Source organism: Toxotes jaculatrix, chromosome 7 (assembly GCF_017976425.1).
Source record: "Toxotes jaculatrix isolate fToxJac2 chromosome 7, fToxJac2.pri, whole genome shotgun sequence".
In the NCBI taxonomy this organism is placed as follows: domain Eukaryota; kingdom Metazoa; phylum Chordata; class Actinopteri; family Toxotidae; genus Toxotes; species Toxotes jaculatrix.
The window spans coordinates 17461474-17479927 of NC_054400.1; the positions used below are offsets into that span (position 1 = coordinate 17461474).

Below are 18454 nucleotides of genomic sequence, written 5' to 3' on the forward strand. Positions count from 1 at the left end.
TATTTGGGAGTGATCTCACCCCTTTGTAAGCCTGTCTGCTTAGAGGCCTGTGCTCTGTATATGTGTGTGTGTGTGTGTGGGTACATTTTTAGGGGTGAATCATAGGGAGGCGGGTGGATGGATCCCACCCCCCATCCCTTCTACCTCAGTCCCTCCAGGCTTATGGAGCTGGCAAGGAAAGGATGCCATGGCTGAGGGCAAGGCTGACTCTGCTCTCCTCCCCTCCTCCTCCTATTGCCCAAGGCCACCCCACATGACCCTGTGTATAAGTGGGTGTGTATGTGTGTTTGGCTTGTTTTCACATGGTATGGAAGAGTCCTTGGCTATATATTTAGGTGTATGTGTACATATGCGCAAATATTTTCCTAAATCTCAGATGCTGTACTGAGTGCAGTTAAGTTTCTGATGCTCCCTGTGCCCCTTCCTCAATTTGCAGGGTGGCCAGGGCAGCCGGTACCCCTGATTGGAATGGAAAATGACCCAGAGCCTTTAGCTGTGCAGTTCAGACCGGGCACACACACATGCACACACACACACACACACACATAGAGGAGGCGTGTCAGTGAGCATAGGGGGTGGAGAAATAAAGAAAAGAGCCTTTAAGCTGTCACCACTCTGCCCTGTGACCGTAATCGCTGATGGCGTCCTCTCAATACAGCCCACCATGTTAGTAAGCACAGCTAGTCCACCTCGACTTGTAAACACACACATGCACAAACACACACAGACACACAGACACATTTAAGGTGCTTGAAGAGGACATAATATAGGAGCAGAAAGAATTGTTCAGGTATATGTATTTGGCTTGAGTCAAGTTCAAGAAGGCAGGAGTGGTAGAGATACATGACTGCTTCTTCAATTTCTATTTGGATTTTTGTGCATCTCTTGTAAGCACACACAAAAACACACACACACATACATACTCACGCTTACTGCACAGCATCCAGTGGTCCCTGCAGATCTTAATGTGAACGAGTGTTTGTGGAGCAGAAAGATGTCATTTGCTCAGTGGCACAGGAAACAACACAGTCCCCTCGGACCGCTGTAGTCAGTCATGGTTTGTCTCTGTCTGTTTGTCTATCTCTGTCATAGATACACACACACAGACACAGAGACACACACACACACACACACACACACAGAGGTTGCGCTTTAGACACACTTGGGCCTCTTCACTGTCAACGCGGTAAAGAAAGTTCATTCTGCTCAGCACTTATTTCCCTGCGGGTCCTGAACTGGCAACCGCGAGGAGCTGAGCACTCGTACTATTAGAGGTGAGGCTGTGTTTGGAGCTCTCAGCTTCGTTCGGGTGTGTTGATGTTTCAACTGCAGGTTTCTCCAGGCTGTATTTCAAGGACTTCCCGCGCTGGGAATTTTTCGACTCGATTCTTCTTCTTTCTCCTCTCTTCCTGTCTGTCTTTCGCTATCCACCCCCCAACCTTTCTCTCTGCGTTTTTCGGGTGGTTGCCAGGATTAAGTCTGAAACTCCATCCAACAGTCTCCCCGGTTGTTCCTCACAGAGCTCCAAGAGGAGGGTGAGATTCCTTTTCAGATAAACCCTATGTGTGTGTGTGTTTTATACAGATCAGGGCCAGAGAGGATCAAAGAAACAATGATGATTTTGCGATTTGTTACCAAAGGGTTCTTACAGGCTACTTACGCCCAGCACCACCTTTGGAATGTACAAACACACACATCTTGCTCTTTTTTTCCTTGAACAGCTACAGTGTTTGGTGAGAATGAAGGCCAGTGGGAGCTAGCTTATGTGAAAAGGAAAGGGCAGAGGCCAAGGAACATTAAACAATTTTTATTTATTTTGCTGTCCTCTTTCACCTACAAGGTTCAGCGAGAGTTTAATGTCATATATTTATTTCTAAAGACTACATGATAATTGAGAGCAGTGAATTTTTAAGTGTTGAAAACATGCTCTTTCCATCCGCAAACAAAGACAAGTTTCAAGGTTTAGTTCATTTCTTTTGTTGGCTTCTGGGCTGATTGAAAAGAAAAACAGCATGGTTAAAGGCCAGAGATGATTTTGTTTTGTTGGCCATGAAGATCGTTCTCTCTCTCTGCGCTCCAGCCCTGAACTTAAATCATCATATACTCCACGAGAACAAAATGATAGTACTCTTTTATTTTTTTCTCCCCCTTAAATTAAAACTTTCAACAACAACTCTGGAAGGAATTCAATAGCACATCGGAAAAAAATGTGTCTATAGAAAACACAGGAAAGAGAAAAATTTGCACTTATTTGGAATTCATTAACAAGAAGTCAACAATGGGTGTTGAAAGTCAACAGTGTGTGGTGTTTGAACTCTGGTGGAATGGGTCATATAGTGAAAATGAAGACATTCAACAGTAGTTGAGTGCGTTTGCTTAAAGCATGCTTTCAATGACAAGCAAAAGCCTGTAGAGTGTGTCGAGTGTTGTACTTTTTTTTGTTACAGTTGTAAAGGCTTACCTCTAACTCACCTTGAAATTAAAGAGGCAATAGACAAGTTTTTTTGCTTAAACTTTTGATTATGAAATAAATGTTGATTAAACAGTGTAATGGTTATAGAATAATGACGCCATCTTCACTTAGATTGGTTCCCTGTAAGCCTCGCTTTCACTATACAATTCTGTCTGCCACCGGGTACAAAATCTCCCAGGAAAATGAAGGCTCAAGTTTTCAGCACAAAGGAAGTGTGTCTGCGTAACTAAAACGGGAAGAGGATAGGACTAGATATCCTTAGCTTTCCCCGGGTAGTGTAAATGGCGGAGGGTGGAAGAGCCCCGCTGTCAGAGGAGGTGAAGAAGGCGAAGAGGGTAGATAGAAAGCGAAGTAAAAGAAGGGTGAACCTCAGGATGGGCGTTCACTCGATGGAGAGAGAGCTCCAGCAATTGAGAGGGTTCAGAACTGACATTCAGTTGGCATAAAAACCTGCCTACTGCTTAATACAACCACGTGTTTCACTCTGCCTTTATCATAGCACCGCTGTAGTTACTTGTCTGCACAAAGGAATACTCAAACTATGTTATTAGTCCATTCAAAATTAAGATAATTTCACTTTACCTCTCCAGTGAACATACCTCTTTCTTCTGTCTCGTTCCCAAAATGGTGTTGATCGTTTGGTGTCTTCTGTAGTTGCTTGGCTCTGAAGAAAACAGAAGGCGATCCAGTCTTTGCAATGATGACGTCTAAGGTACCAACTGGAAATGCCAGGGGAGGAAAAGTTGTCTATTTCCACTTTAAGTCTTCTGCAGAAAACAAAGAGTTAGGAGCAGCACCAGGATGGGGTATACAGTGTACGCCGTTATTCATTCTGTGAACAAGAGAGTAAAGTGAGTCTGAAGTCTAACTTTGCCAGCACAATGTCAAATGTAAAGGCTTCTCATTCTCTGTCTTCCTCTGTTCTGTGTATTATGATACAGAGAACAGTCTCTGTTTTAAAGGCACAGCCAAATGTGACAATGTCATTACTTCTGCCAAAATGTGTGTAAAGCAATAGCTTGTTTAAGGCATTTATATGATTGTATCAACCAGCAGTTTTTCATAATAATCCAGTTTACTATCCACAGAAAATGAGTCCTTGCTTCTTGGACTCGGTCCTATTGGATTTCACCAAAATGATCTCAGTTATAATTCTGCATTATGGTATCATATCACAGTTTAAAAGGGCTGTGGCCCTCAGTAATTTGTATGGAGAAAGAGAGAGGAGTGAATTAGAATGAGAGTGAACTTTTAAGTGCCTCAAGATTTTTCACTTTTCACTTTGAACTATGTCCAGTGTGTCTCAGGACACAAAAAAACAGGAGAACACAGAGAAGAAAAGCTACGATTCATCCAAATTATCAAAAAAACATTTTTTTTTCTTTGTGAATTTTTGTGATATCTAGTCACAGACCTTTAAGTAATAGTCCATATGAAAACTGTACATAACTGTACATAACATAGCATACATTTACTGTGTGTTTAGTAGATTATCAGGAGGAACAAGGGCATTGTTTCTGAGAACAAGAAGCGTCAATGGAATTTACTTTTCCTGTTGCACCACCTACAAAACATATGACATTCCCATAAGCTCTGGCTGTACTGATAAACATGATAAACAATATGCTCTCTAAACAACAGCAGTGTTATTACGAAGCACCACATTGCCTAGCCTCAAAAACCTGCTAGCATGGCTGTAGACTTAGTTATGTCACCTCGCTTTGTGTTGTATCTGTATAAAACTCACACATCTTTGTGTCTTACGGGAAAAAAAGAGCATTTAACGGCTAACACAGCACTTGCACTAGTCTTTGTCATGAAAATAAAATCCAATAAGTTAAATTTGTATTAAATTTTGGTGCCCATGAGAGCTTTGAAGACTTTGAATTCTGAAATCACAGTCCTTACATAATGCATCATCATTCTCATTCTGCGTTCATGGATTGAGTATTGATTTCACTTTGGTATACTGAACTTTGTGCACTTCCAAATAGTTTGAGTACGGGACACATTATTAGAGCTAACAGCTGATGGCAGTGGTTTGCCTTTTCTGATTCAGGAGACCAGTTAAGAGTTCATTTAGGGCTCCGCTAGGATCATTTAAGATGCTAATCGCCCGCTGCTGATCAAAATCCGGTAATCAGAGTATATCTGATGCCCCCTTACTAGAGGTGCTGGAGTGGCACTGGATTACACAAAGCTAGCAGTTGGCGTCTGTGCCGTTACATCCTACCTTATCTGCACCGCCTCCTCCAAAAGGCTGTGATCCAGCTGTAATCTGTGCCTGACCAGGCTGAGTGTGGCTGTGAAGAGTCCAGGAACATGTTAATCAGACACAACCTGTTCAGATGATGCTCACCTGTGAACGAGAAGCTTTCACTGGCTGTGATGACATTAGTATAATTTAAACCGAATTCAAAGGGGAAAAGGAGCAGAGGGAGGATAGTACTGACTGAGTAACCTCCACAGGCTCTCCCATCCGTGTTTCTTTTTTTTTTTTTTTTAACTCTGAATATCAAGGTGGAAAAGGGGGAGAAAAATATCACTGAGCATTCAGACCCTGTTGCTAAAGCAGAGAGAGAGACATTTTAGCATATTCACATGTCTGGCTGGTCTTTCTTTTTCCTGCATCTGATGCCTCTCCGCTGGCTGCTTTGGTGCTTCACTGGGTTGGCCTTGTTGTTTTTGCTGTGGTTTCTAGTCGCTAGCTAGCAGCTCCCTGTGGACATGTGATGCCGTGCCCCTGGCTGCAGTTCACACACTCACCCTGCCTCTCTTTTTCAGTCAGCGAGGGGGAAAGAGAAAGAGAGGGGGAGAGAGAGAGAGAGAGAGAGAGAGAGAGAGAGAGGAGGATGTTTACCATGCTGTGGAGCTGCCTGCTTCCCAGCTTGTCTGCCTCAGCCCCAGCCTCAGACCAGAGACCGAGAGAGGGAGAGAGAGAGAGAGAGAGAGAGAGAGAGAGAGACAGAGACGTAGGGGGAGGGAGCACTGCATCTTTCTTTTCTTCCCTCCCTCCCTCTTTTTGCGCCAATTTTCCCTTCCTCCACTCTTGCTTTTATATTTCTTGTCTTCGCCTGCCCTCTAAAGGCCAAAGGGCTTTGCGCTCTGTATGTATATGTATGCATGTGTATGTGAAAATGTGTGTGTGTGTATGTGTGTGTGTAGTAGTAGACTGCATCTGGCTGGTGCATCAGGCAGTGGCTTTTGCTCGGCATGTGAATTCTCTCCCTCTGCTCTAGCTTCAGAGCTGAGGTCTTAGCAGGGCATTTTCACATTCATGTACACATACACACACACACACACACACACACACACACACACACACACACACACACACACACACACACACACACACACACACACACACACACACACACACACACACACACACACACACACACACACACACACACACACACACACACACACACAAAGGATGGTGTAATTACCCTGTGCTCTCATGTAATCCCCCAGGTGTTGTATTTATCTCCACTGCAGCATATCTGACACCCAGCGCCAATACCTGGATTCACTTCAGTCGCCGTCCCTGCACCAAAACCATCCCCCAGCCTCTAGACTAATAACAGTGTGTGTGTGTGTATGTGTGTATTACGTTATAAACAGCGCGTGATGCTATTTTCATGTCTTATGTTAGAAAATATGTAATTTAGCACTGTCTGCATTCTGGGCTGTGTGGTGGAACATTAGAGCGTGTTTTATATCCAGTGATGAATAATAAAGGGCAACTGGTTCTCTGATTGTCCGCCGGATGAAACGTACAAGCGCAGTATTGACAGGGAGGAGGAGAAATTTCAAATTCCTGGAAAAGCAAAAGACACACAAGCTGATGCTTAATGGAAATAAACAAGAGAAAGTCAGGCAGCCAAAAATGCAAATGTGACAAAACGGCAGACACACCACACACCGACACTCACAGTTAGCTTTCAGGCAGACAGATCTACAATCAAACACGCAGCTATACAGTCAGTTGTACAAGCTTTCAGGCAAGCCGAGCCCAGGGCCGTGCTGCGGGGGCCCTCTCCTCCCCACACCAGTGTCATCCCTCCGGTTGGAGCCTGTCTGTCAGGCGAGTTTGACACGATGACGGCGGGGGAACGCTGGAAAACCGCGCTTCTCGATCTCGCTTTTTGTTCCCTCATGCTGATGACTTGCATCTTGTACATGTGTGAGCAAACGGGACTGCAGTTGAGAAAAGTGACAGGTGGATTAGATTGAAAGCACTGGAGCAGATTGCTGTCACTTGATTTTGGATTGAACTTGTGTTCAGCATCGTTTTACAGCCACATTCAGTTCTGACAACAGCAGAGAAAAAGGGGAACTTTTTTCCTGAGGGTCACTATATATTTACACTACTAGTGCAACAAGGTTTCTCTTGTTTGACAGTACAGTTGTTATTGGGAATCTGACTTGTAATGTAAGTGCTGCTTTGTCTGGTGCTTTATGCTTAAATTATCACTATTTCTGTTACATTAATTTACATATCTTTGCAGCTGCAACAAGCCATTTTCCCATGAGAGGAGAACGAACTGTAGGAGTTTCATCTTATTTAACTGATGCATGGAATTCATGCATTTCAAGAGTGACTGGTGTAAAGCAATTTATACATTTAGTTCATGCACACATATTCTATGTTTGTGCACATATTTGATTTATTTTTAAATAGAATTTTGCCCTTTTTTAAATTTCTGTGTTAAAGAAGAAACTGTAGTAGTGGTTTAAAAAAAAAAAAAAAAAAAAAATCCACATACTGGTGGACCTGAACTTTTTTACAATGTGTCACCCTATGGTTGGCTTCACACATTACAGCCACACCTACTGGATGAGCGTAATAGCGAGGACAGCTTGTTATAGAAACCTGGTGATTATGACCTGCTGTGAACAACCTCACTCTCTCGCTCACACACCACGTCTCTCCGTCTCCCTCCCCTCTGCCTTTCTCTTGTGGCCACTTTGATCAAATCTGTGCTCTTACGTCCTTGACTGCTGCCCCCGACGCCTGACCCCTGCATTTGAAATTTCCCCGCTTATGTAAAAGTTTATGTAGATTAATGCCACAATTTATGCAGATTGAGTTTTTGCCACTCAGGCTTGAAGCACTAAAAGGTAGATGAGCACTGACCTTCCCCGCTAACAGCTACGTGAGCTCTCACCGATTATCTCATAACTGCTACACACAGTGTTAGTTCTGTGGCAGACCGAAAGATGGAGAGCAATTTCCGAATTCATAACATTCCATTTTTTTTTTTTTTTTAAATAGTGTCATTTAAAACAAGGCTGTCTTTTTGTCAAAATGGCATTTGGGAGGCTTAGTAAGTGTGGTTTATGTCACGGTGCACCGTGCACACACAGACACACACGATTGTCCCTCCTTTAAAACATCACGCTTCCTGCAGCCCCACATTGTCTGTCAAGCAGAAACAACTGCCAGCAGTGGTATCAAGCAGCCTTTCAGCCGTCTGTGTGTCACGCCGAGCCTCCACAGAGCCGTAAACTCACTCACAAGTGGCAGCAGCATTGCAGAGGTTGAACAGTCAAGTGCCATCAAGACCAGATTGCCATAGAAATGGGTCTATCTGAAAGCAAACAAAGGGCTCACACTAGACTCGACCTGCTACGTGTAGGCTAAGTGCGCACAGGCCTGTCTGACACTGGAAAATGGCTTTCACTCTGAGGAGACAAAGCAGAAGAGTAGAGAGAGGAGACAGTAAATGTCACCATTCTAACTTTGCTGGCTTCTTAAGAGGGGAGAAAAAAAAAAATGTGTTACATTCAGTGGTGTCTGTCATATTCAGTTTGAATGTAGTGAAGCAGGGCTAAAAGGGCAAAGTCAAGGTGAGCGGAGAATGTAGTGGAAAGTTGCATTTATAGTATGATTATTAAAAATGATTTGCCTTTTTTCACTAAAATAATTCTGCTGATCTTCTTTGAAACTGCAGGCCTAGACACAGGATGTGTAAATGTGTAACCCTTGCTGTTACAATCATCAAGTGCAAACTTTTAACTGAGCAATTTTCTGATGTCACTGTCGAGGTCTGTTGCGAGTATATCTAGCCCCTTCCACCGCGAGAGCTCCCTGTGTTACCGATGATAGCAACAAGCTTGCTCATAGCACTACATCAGGAAAGCAGAGCCTCCATCAGGTCACTAACCCTCTGCGCCTTTTACACAAACACAAAGTGACCCGCCAGTCACACAGTTAAGACAAGGTGTCAGCTGAAGTTAGAGCTGAAGTGAGCTAAAAGCTCTGGCTGGCACTGAGGCCCAGTGGGAAAACAGCTGTTCACTTACACTCCCCACTACGCTGTATGTGTTTACTGTATGGCATATGCGTCCCTGTGTATGTGTGTGTCTGTGTGCTATTTATATCGGTTGCTGTGTCCTGCCATTGACCCGTGCGGCGTCTCTTATTTGATAACGATGCGGCAGCCTGCAGTGGCTTGGCTGCATGTCAGTATAATCTGTGTCATGATGTTATCACTGATGCTTCAGCTGGCTGTTTACATTTCGCTCATTAACCTCCGAGTCTCAGGCCAATCTGCCGCTTTAAAATCCAAAATTTTAAATCAGATCAAATCCTACTAAATTTCAGTCTCCCAAAACTACAAATGTTACAACATCACATTTCAAGTTCATCACCAAATGCTTATTCTCTTACAAGCACTTTCAGATGACGCCACTCATAACAAGAACACATCCCTCAAAGCCTTAACAGGAATCTTTAATGATGAGCTTTAGCTAGAGTAGATGAATACCATCGCGGACCATGTTTAAGTAGCGTTTGCTTTTGGATTTTTGTGTTGTCACGGTGTGTGGTTGTGTCACTGTGCATGCGCTTTGTCTCAAGCACTCCAACAACTGAATACAAAATGCACTCTCGTCCTTGCGCTTTCATGCAGAGTTGTCTTAGCTCAATAGAGCTCTTAAAGACACTCTCTGTTTTTGTACAGCACTAATGAAGTGTTCAGTGGTTTTATTTTTTAAATACTACCATTAACAGGTCCTGTAGCTCAATTAAAAGTTAAAAAAATAAATAACACTCCCATCAGATTTCCTCCCATCAAATCATGCATACAACCTTTACAAGTACAGTAATGTAATTATGGAAATGCAAGCTGTCATGTGCATCATGTACAGTATGTGCCACACCTGCAAGGAGTATGTAACAGCCTTGAGTTGTGATGGACATGTCTGTAATCAAAGAGAGTAAAGGTTGTGTGATTTGTCCCCTCCAGGCTCAGTTCTCCTCCAGCAGACTGATAGAGACGGGCGGACCGCGCTGGATCTGGTCTCTGCAACAAGTCAGAGGGAGGAGCTCCTCCACAGTGCTCAGGTCGGAGACTCGGCCCAGAGGAACAAAGTAGTGAATGAGGTCTTGAACCTTCCCCTACTGGAGGCCGGATCCTCTCTGCTGGCCCACCTAATTTTCTCCTACCAGCAGGAGAGGGGCCTGTCATGCCTCATGAAAGCCAGTGACAAGGCCCAGAGCCTGGGCTACAGGCTGGTCAGGGCTCTGGTGACACACACCTTCCAAAAAGTGACTTTGGCCTGCACGGACCAGCGGGTAGTGAGGTTGGTGGAAGATGCAGAGATGCTGTTGGAGCTCGGCAGAGGGGGGTACCTGGGGCAGGTGCCTCAGGCTGTGAAAGAGTGCAAAGGACAGAACACACTGTTCCTAATGGAGATAATGGAGGATCTAAAGTTGCGGGGAGAAGCACTAGCAGCTGATTTGTGACGGGCTCAACGGAAAATGCACTAAAAAGTACTTGCACAACCTGTGTGTTGTGTAGAGCTGTTAATTACATGGTCATATAATCCACTGAGGCCTTAAATATATCTCCACTGGCAACAAACACATGCTGGCTTTCTGAGAACGTACACCTTCAAAAATAATGTGGCCTTCTCCTTTCTTCCCATTCAGGTAAAGCATGTGATTTCTGAGTTAGATTTATGTTCATTTTCACAGATATCATTTTATACTCATTTGATTGTAACTACATGCTTCAGTTACATTCTGCTACCTTGTTTTGGTTTAAGATGTTTTACACTTTTCTGAAATGGAAAAATGTATTTATGTTGAATGTTTTCATCAGCACTAATATTTCTGTGTAAGACTGTTACTACCTCAAGTTTAGGTTTTCTACTGCTCTTTTTCTTAGTTTTAAGATTAAAGTGTTTTTCACATTAATTAACTTATTTATAACAAATAAATGAACATAAATTAGTTGACTGTTACATTCCCATGCTGTGGTGTCCAGTATTTTATCACAAGGAAGTCAAGAGGAAAATGGCTGCTGCAGTTTTATTGTGAAAGGTGCTCTGACAGATGGAGTGGCTTCGTTTTTTTGGGGGGGGTGGGGGGCGGGGGTCACAGTGGAAAAATAAAACCAGTTCTCGCAATAGTCATCCTGGTTTGAGATACTTGAGGTGCTGATGTGAACTCAGGGTCTCAGCCACACAGACAGCAGTGAGAAATGAGCCACTTCCTGAAACTGAACATGAAAAGAGGGGATTAGAGTTGCGTGTTGGTATGGGTCGAGTGGGCGACAGGGGGGGGGGTGATCCTGCATTGTGTAGCATAGTTGGTCCTATATTCCCTTTTATTTCCCTATATTCCCCCAGTGTTTGCTTAAAAATGAGCCTGTCGAACGGAAAACAAATTTTTGCAATAATCCAGACACCCTGAAGATGATAAAAAATATTTAATCTCATGTTTGTTTTTTCTTTCTTCTCTTCAAAATAAGCGACATACATCAGATGCATTTAATTTCTATACATCATGTTTTCTTTCACCCTTCCTGACCAACCCACGTATAAGCTTCTACAGTACTCCTGTCCTGAAATGTCACTGGTTGGTTACTGGGCGCATGAAAATGATGTCACAGGCAGGCAACTTTGCAGGCGGAAAAAAGATCTTAGAAAATGAGGCAGGCATACACCTACTTTACAATATCATCACCAGACCATCAACAGGCATACTGTATAAAATACAACCATAAATTAATAAGTAGTTAGCTATGTACAGTATCATTTAAAAAATAAAGTCTCATATCAACCTGGTGCAAATAAAAGTGCTTTTTTTTTCCTTTACAGCTGTCAGTCTGATACATTCCTTTATATAATTCATTTTCTCTTCAACATACAAAATAAAAACACTTTGGTTTGCTTGCAATCAGAGCCAAAACCAAATAATATATGATTTTTTTTTTTTTAAAAAGAGACAGTATTTGGATGCAATACCACACAATAGTCACCACAATTTGCTGTAAAATAACTACATACAGTAGTAGACACACACATATCAGGTATTCAAACAGTCCCATCGGGGCATTATAAAAAGCCATCCTTCACGAGCCACAGAGTGTGTTTGTTGAGGAGGCTATAATCAGTCTGCGATGCTGCTCTAGGGGGACAGTCTGTTATTGTCTTTCAAGTGGATTCCTCAAAACAACAAAACAAAATCAATGGCCCTCAGGAGTGACAGATCCGAGCCTGTTGATATTTAAGCATGGAGATGGATGGGTAAAGAGGGAGGGAGCGAGCAGGAGAGGTGATGGCAAACAGACAGACAGGCAGGGCAAGAGGATGACAAAATGGCAGAAGAGAGCTGTAGGTGATGCTAAGGGGGTTTAGAGTGATAAAGACGGAAAGACGGATGAACAGACAGACAAAAGTGGTAAAAGAGAACAAAAAGATGTACAGGGTGGGGGGTGGGGTGGAGGGGGTGGCAGCGGCTAGGATCAGAAGGATGAGAGAAGACCTCCTCAAATGTAGCCTGAGCTGTGATCTTTCAACAGATGCTCAACAAGAAGCCCAGGAGACCATCCCTTCAGACAGGGTCGCAACCCCGCTCACTGACGAATGAGGGAACCGCAGAGAGAGCAAACGAAGAAAGGCATGATGGGAAGAAAGATCTGATATAGCATAAAACACACACACACATCTTTCCGTTCCTGACATCTCAGGCCTAAGTCCCCGCAGAGCCTTGTCTTGTCACACAGCGACTTGCTGCTCATCTAGCTGACGGCCCTCTACACCAGCACACCAAATAACAGCTGGCACTTCTGCTGCTGCACTACACACACACACACACACAGACTGAATCTACGCATCAGTCTACAGCTGGAGGGGAGATACGATTGTAACACACCAACGCTGAGAAAAGCAACATGTCTTTGATTGCATAAACGTGTATACGCAAACATACTTGCACAGTTCACATATACAAGCCTGTCTCTGGAAAGACAGATCAAAGTTGAGCTGTGGGCACAGGAGGTGGGGCAGATGGAGAGGGCGGCCAGCCTGGGGCACAGCATCACATGGAGCGTGTTTGTGTGAGTGTGTGCGTGCCTGAGAGAATGTGCCTGCTCAAATGGGATGTTGTGTTTTCATCTGTGAGCAAGTAGGTGCAGTATGTGTATGCAAGCACTGTATTCACACGAGAGGTGTTTTTTGTTTTTGTGCCTGTGTGTGTGTCTGCATGCATGCTTGTGCATGTGTGCGTGCATGCTTTCGTGTGTGGCCGCCGAGGCAAACACACGGGGAGATGAGAGGAAAGGAGACCAGCCTTTCAAACAAGATTAGGGCTGCGGCTGCCTAAAGGCCTGCCTGCCTGCCTGGCGACACTCTGCATAGACTGGGTGACATCTATATTAACACCACGACAGCAGAAGGCCCAGTCTGCTGCGCCTCCTGACAGACAGAGTGTGGATTTCTGACTGTCTGACTGATGGGGGTTTTGACATGTCTTTAAGGGGTTAAACGGGGCTAACTTATCTGGGCTTTTAATAGAGATACATGTTTAGGGCATAACACCAACTGTCTAACACTTAACAGTGTGGTTCTTTTTTTTCTCCTTCTGGTTGTTATTTAATGATTATTATGTAATCACAATCTATTTTAAGAAATACAGAAAGACTCTTTGTACTTTAATGTCACTGTCCACTGTGATTTGATGTTTTTTTTTGTTTTGGAGTCTTTAAAGTCTTTTAAAAAAGCTAATTTGGCCATTGTATGAAAGCACAGACAGATACCACCACAAGCCTTCAGCCTGTTGGTCCAGTTTTGTGTTTGTGTAGAAGGACATATCCGGAGGCTACCACCATAATTGCTAATCAACTTGGCTGGCTGAGTTAAGTGCAGGCAATCCAAATTACTGCCAGTGAACATAACATCATTACCACATCCAAGAGGGGAAGAAAACAAAAGATACTTCAGTACAAAAACAATTAGAAAATATAAACATATTACCAAAATCATTTAATAAACTACAATATGAACAAAACAAAAACTTAAAGTCCTTTGTAGAGTGATAATGCAGAATGTTAGTATAAGGCTTATATTTTGATAAACACGGACAGTGCCTTTAGTAGTAAAAATGCTAAAACTCGTGTTACTCATTGTGTGACAACTGTGGCAAGCGAACGGACAGAGTCCAGCGAGCTGTCAGGGTGATGGAGAGAAGAAACGAGGAGAGTGGCTCACGCGGCTGATAAAAAGGTCATCCCAGCCATCATTCCCACTCGCCTTTAAAAATCAATCAAAAGCGTAATGGTGGTAATAATTCAAGGGATTTCTCATCTTGTTTTATACAAAAATTACACATCAGGAAACTGTACTGTACATTATGAGTGATTAAAGACAGAAAAAAGGGTTAAGAGAGAAAAGTAGGGAAAGAAACTAGGAAGGATGGTTGAGCTGAGCTGGTCCACAGCCGTCTTCCTCTGCTCTTCAGTGTCCAGTAATAGACAGAGAGAAGAAAAGTGGAGAAGAGAGGAGTTGGTGGGCGGACAGAGTCATCTACCCGGGGTTGTTTTTCTTCCTTTTATTTGGACTGGGATTGGGATCCAGTTTCAGCTCTCGGTACTGCACCTGTTAAAACACACAGAAACACACACGGAAGCACACGCACACGCACACACACACAGACAGACACACACACACACACACACACACATACATACACAAACACACACCACCCGGTCAGGTGGAAAGAGCAAAGGATGCTTGAATAGCACAGAAACCCTCCAGAGGCTCTCTGAGTCCAGCTGTGTGGAACAGTGGCCTCGGGGAAGGGATTACACACTGATTACAACACACACACACACACACACACACACACACACACACACACACACACACACACACACATACACACAGATGCACATGAAGACACTCACATGCACACACACGATCCATGTACACTGTTCAAAGCTCCAAACGCACTCGTGCTCGCACACAGATGCACACAAATATACACGTACACACATACTTCCACAGATGTGGAACAGTGGCCTAAGGGAAGGGATCACACACACAAACAGAGAACAGGGCAAGGGCTCATGGGAAAGCTTGGAGAGACAACAGAGTCATCTCAGCATGGCAAGATGGTGAGGAGAGAAAGGGCAGAGAGATGGGAAGGAGACAGAAGGTAGAAAAAAAAACGCACTGTAACCCTTTGAAAACCAAAGTCTGTGCGTAGCTGCTAGTTATAGTTACTACAGTATCAAAACATTACTGATCACATGTAGCTTTATACATACTGTGCTGTGTAATTAGGCACAAAATCATTAACTCTCAGTTTCTGTGCTGTCAAATAAAGAGCCAATTATAAAAGTCGGGCAGACAGACTTAGTTCTCTGACAAAAACCCAAATGTTAAGTTAGAAAACATACATGCACCCGATCTATTGGCCAGAAAGGTTAACAAACAAGCACTCCAGAGATTTCCACTGTGCTTGCATCATTCATGGTACAGAAAAACTAGAAAAATATGACAATGTACAACCTCTTCTACATCTTTTTCTCGCCACTCAGACTGGCTGAAGTGCAGCTGGCCATCTGAGAGCTGTCTGTGGAGCTTCTCTCCTTCTGAATAATGAGTGGACACTCGAGAAAATCTGAGCTGATGAGGCTCCTGTCTGTCAGTCATTAGGTGCCGAACAACAACATCAAGCTACAGACAGCTGGAGCGAAACAGACGTATTTGCTTGCCAAAAGCTGTTTCCCACCATGTCCAGTCTTTGTGCTAACCTAAGCTAACCAGTTACTAACTGTTGTTTCATATGACACATATGGGAGTGGTGTCAATCTTCTCACCTATGTCACAGCAACAAACCAAATGAGCGACTTCCCCAAAATGTCATAACTATGCCTTAAAACGGACATATCAGTGGCATGATGCAGTCACTTCAGAATCGGTTCGGCATTATCGCTGTGGGAGTGTCACCTATTCCTCCCAAAGGGAACTGACGTGGTGCTTTGCAAAGATGGTGAGCAGAGCTATGAAAGAAACTGCTCTTAAGTGATGGACACTCAGACGCAAAAGCATCACAGCGGCTGAACGTCAACAACCAGAGACTGTCACTCTGGTAAGTCTCTCACTTTCAGATGTACACACACACATGTGCATACATGCACAGATACAGTCGCTAGCCTAGACAGATTCAAGACACTGACAAGCACTAGCCACTGAATCAGAATACTAATGGAGAAAAAAAAAGAAGACTTAACAGTCACAGCACCAAAGAGCCAGTATTGTCTGTGGGATCCCTCCTAGGCTGATGTACTGTAGGCTACTCTGCCTGTCTGACTGACTGACACCCTCTCTGATTCTCCAGGCAGACAACAAACTGACGTCAATATGGTTTCTCTGTTCTGTCTCATGGTGGGTCTGTCTGCTGTGGACGAGAACAGCAGCGTCTCTCAGTGCTGGCTGGGAACGAGCCTTTATCATCCATCTTCTACTGGTTCCCACTGTCGCTTCAATGACGCCTTCCAGTATCCTCTGCCTGTACAAATCTGAGACACATGCATACACATATGAATACCAGCCAAGGAATGCACACACAAACACCCCCGTGCCTCCCACATCACAAAGAAACACAACACCCTGCCACCCTTGCATCATTAAAATCCACACACTCTACGCACACACATATAGTGTGGGGTGTTTTCTGCTGCTCTGTATCACAGTGGTGGTCACCAATGTCCCGTTAAGGTGCTTACAGGGTGGTTAGGCCAGCATGTGTTGCTCTCTACGCCTCACTAGGCAGCCAGACTGCACTGATTCCTCACTGTCCACAAGGCAAACTAACATCCTGCTAAACAGCTGTACAAATACAACCGGTTTGCTGGATACAGTGAGAGAGGAGGGAGACCAGGAGATAGTCTGAAAGGCAATGAGCAGGCAATCCAGGTGGAGAAAGCAAGGGAGGAAAGGAATGATGGGAAGCGGGAGAAGGAAGGGGAGAGAAATATACAGAAAGATGAAGGGAGGAAGGGCAGAGAGCGGGGACAAACCAACAAAGGAAGCAGGAGAGAAAACAATGAGAGTGAAGAAGAGGCTGGGTGAGACAGAGGGAGATCCGTGGACATTCGGGTGATGACAGATACTGTTCTCATGTGGGTGTGGATCCTTTTATAGCCCTGCCAACTAAAGCAGACAACGGAACAAAAACCCAGGGGACCGAGAGGGGTTTATATGGCCCCATCTGTGTGTGTGTGTGAATGTGTGTGTGTGCGGTGGTAGTTTCGTTAAGGGACCATGACAGTCCTGGCAGAGTGCCCACATTGACTGCGATCAATGACGGTGGTGCATTCACCGACGAACATGTGAGTGAATGGTTGAATGATTTAATTCACTCATGAGTAAAAAAAAAATGACAGCACCTCTGCATCTAGCGTAGTAACATGGATATATATCTGTTAACATCATATATTTGCAAGCAAATCCATCTTTATCAAAATGCTTCCCCATATGAAACTCATTCTCACTCATTGTTTGCGGGCTTCAAACAAGCCGCCGCGGATCCAAAAGTAGGACAGGTATTGTACGGGATCACTGGCTGTTAGTGGTCCCATTATACGGCCAAACGCCTACAGCAGCAAAAAAGGAATACGGCAATTTAATTCTGCACACTGACATTCCTGTCCAAACAAAACTCTTTGTCAGTGCAGACACACAAAGAAAAGTTTGCATGTCAGTGGAAAATAAGGGTTTGTTTCTCATGAAGAGAAGCGAAGAGGCCCGACAAAAAGAAAGGGTGCAGGAAAAAAAACAGTATCTCCATCAAACAGGGGTTTCTCTGTGAAGAGCCCCGAACCAGGAGAAATGGGGCTTACGTGTCACAGGTTCACTTTCACCTTACAGGTGACAGGCCTCCGTGATGCTATACCCTTGGCTCTCCACACACACACACACACTCAAGCGCGAACACACAGGCACCAACCCAACGTAGACAACAAGAGCGAGTTAAAGTCAAAAACAGAGGAAAATGCAGAGGAGGCGAGGAGAAAGTGGGACGTTAGCAAAATAAAAGAAACCGGAATTGGGTGAAAGTAAAAAGTGAGGTAATGCGGCGAGCACATAAGCAATTTGGTACACGAGCGGGGAGCTTAAAGGGAACATCGACAGGAGAGGCAGTGGGTAAAGACCCGGCACTGCTCAAAGGCTGCTCCACCCTCGCTCCTCTCCTCTCCTATCCCAAATGTTGACAGTACAAGTGCAAAACAGGCTTTGAAGTGTGCTCTGCTGAAGGGGCGCCGTGTACCATGCATCGTACTTCGTTTAACGGTGTTACCCACAAAGCATCCCGGGACCTGCTCCTCTCTCCCTCCCTCACTGTCTCTCATTCCCTCTCTCCCTCTTGCATTGAACCTTTGACAGTGTTTTGATGATGCCGGTACGGGCAGACAGACAAGGCGAAACCAAGGTGGGTGACAGTGAGGAAAGAAATAAAGAGAAAAAAAAAGGGAAAAAGGCAAGCAAATAAATGAAGTCAAAATAGGCAAGGGAGCTACATTTTAATGACACAATGTTATTCTGTTTTCCTGGTCCTTTACAGAGCACAAAACTCAGCAGGTTTCATCTCCTGTGACGCCTAACGGAGCATAAGGGTTATTAAATGCTTCCAGCGAAACACTATTGTGGACAGTTCAGACATCTGCAGATGGGAGGATTCAG

The 18454-nt window shown here is 44.2% G+C and overlaps 2 protein-coding genes across 6 annotated transcripts in view; one reads left to right on the forward strand and one right to left on the reverse strand.

Moving 5' to 3' along the window:
• slf1 (SMC5-SMC6 complex localization factor 1) overlaps positions 1-10777 on the forward strand; it is a 29480-nt gene extending 18703 nt beyond the window's left edge. For all 3 annotated transcript variants that reach the window (XM_041041422.1, XM_041041424.1, XM_041041425.1), the window contains exon 18: positions 9727-10777. In XM_041041422.1, coding sequence (XP_040897356.1) covers positions 9727-10226 — 500 coding nt within the window. In that variant the 3' untranslated portion in view covers positions 10227-10777. The remainder of the gene's footprint in view (positions 1-9726) is intronic.
• Positions 10778-11178: 401 nt separating this feature from the next.
• mctp1a (multiple C2 domains, transmembrane 1a) overlaps positions 11179-18454 on the reverse strand; it is a 132880-nt gene continuing 125604 nt past the window's right edge. For all 3 annotated transcript variants that reach the window (XM_041042480.1, XM_041042479.1, XM_041042483.1), the window contains one exon: positions 11179-14362. In XM_041042480.1, coding sequence (XP_040898414.1) covers positions 14291-14362 — 72 coding nt within the window. In that variant the 3' untranslated portion in view covers positions 11179-14290. The remainder of the gene's footprint in view (positions 14363-18454) is intronic.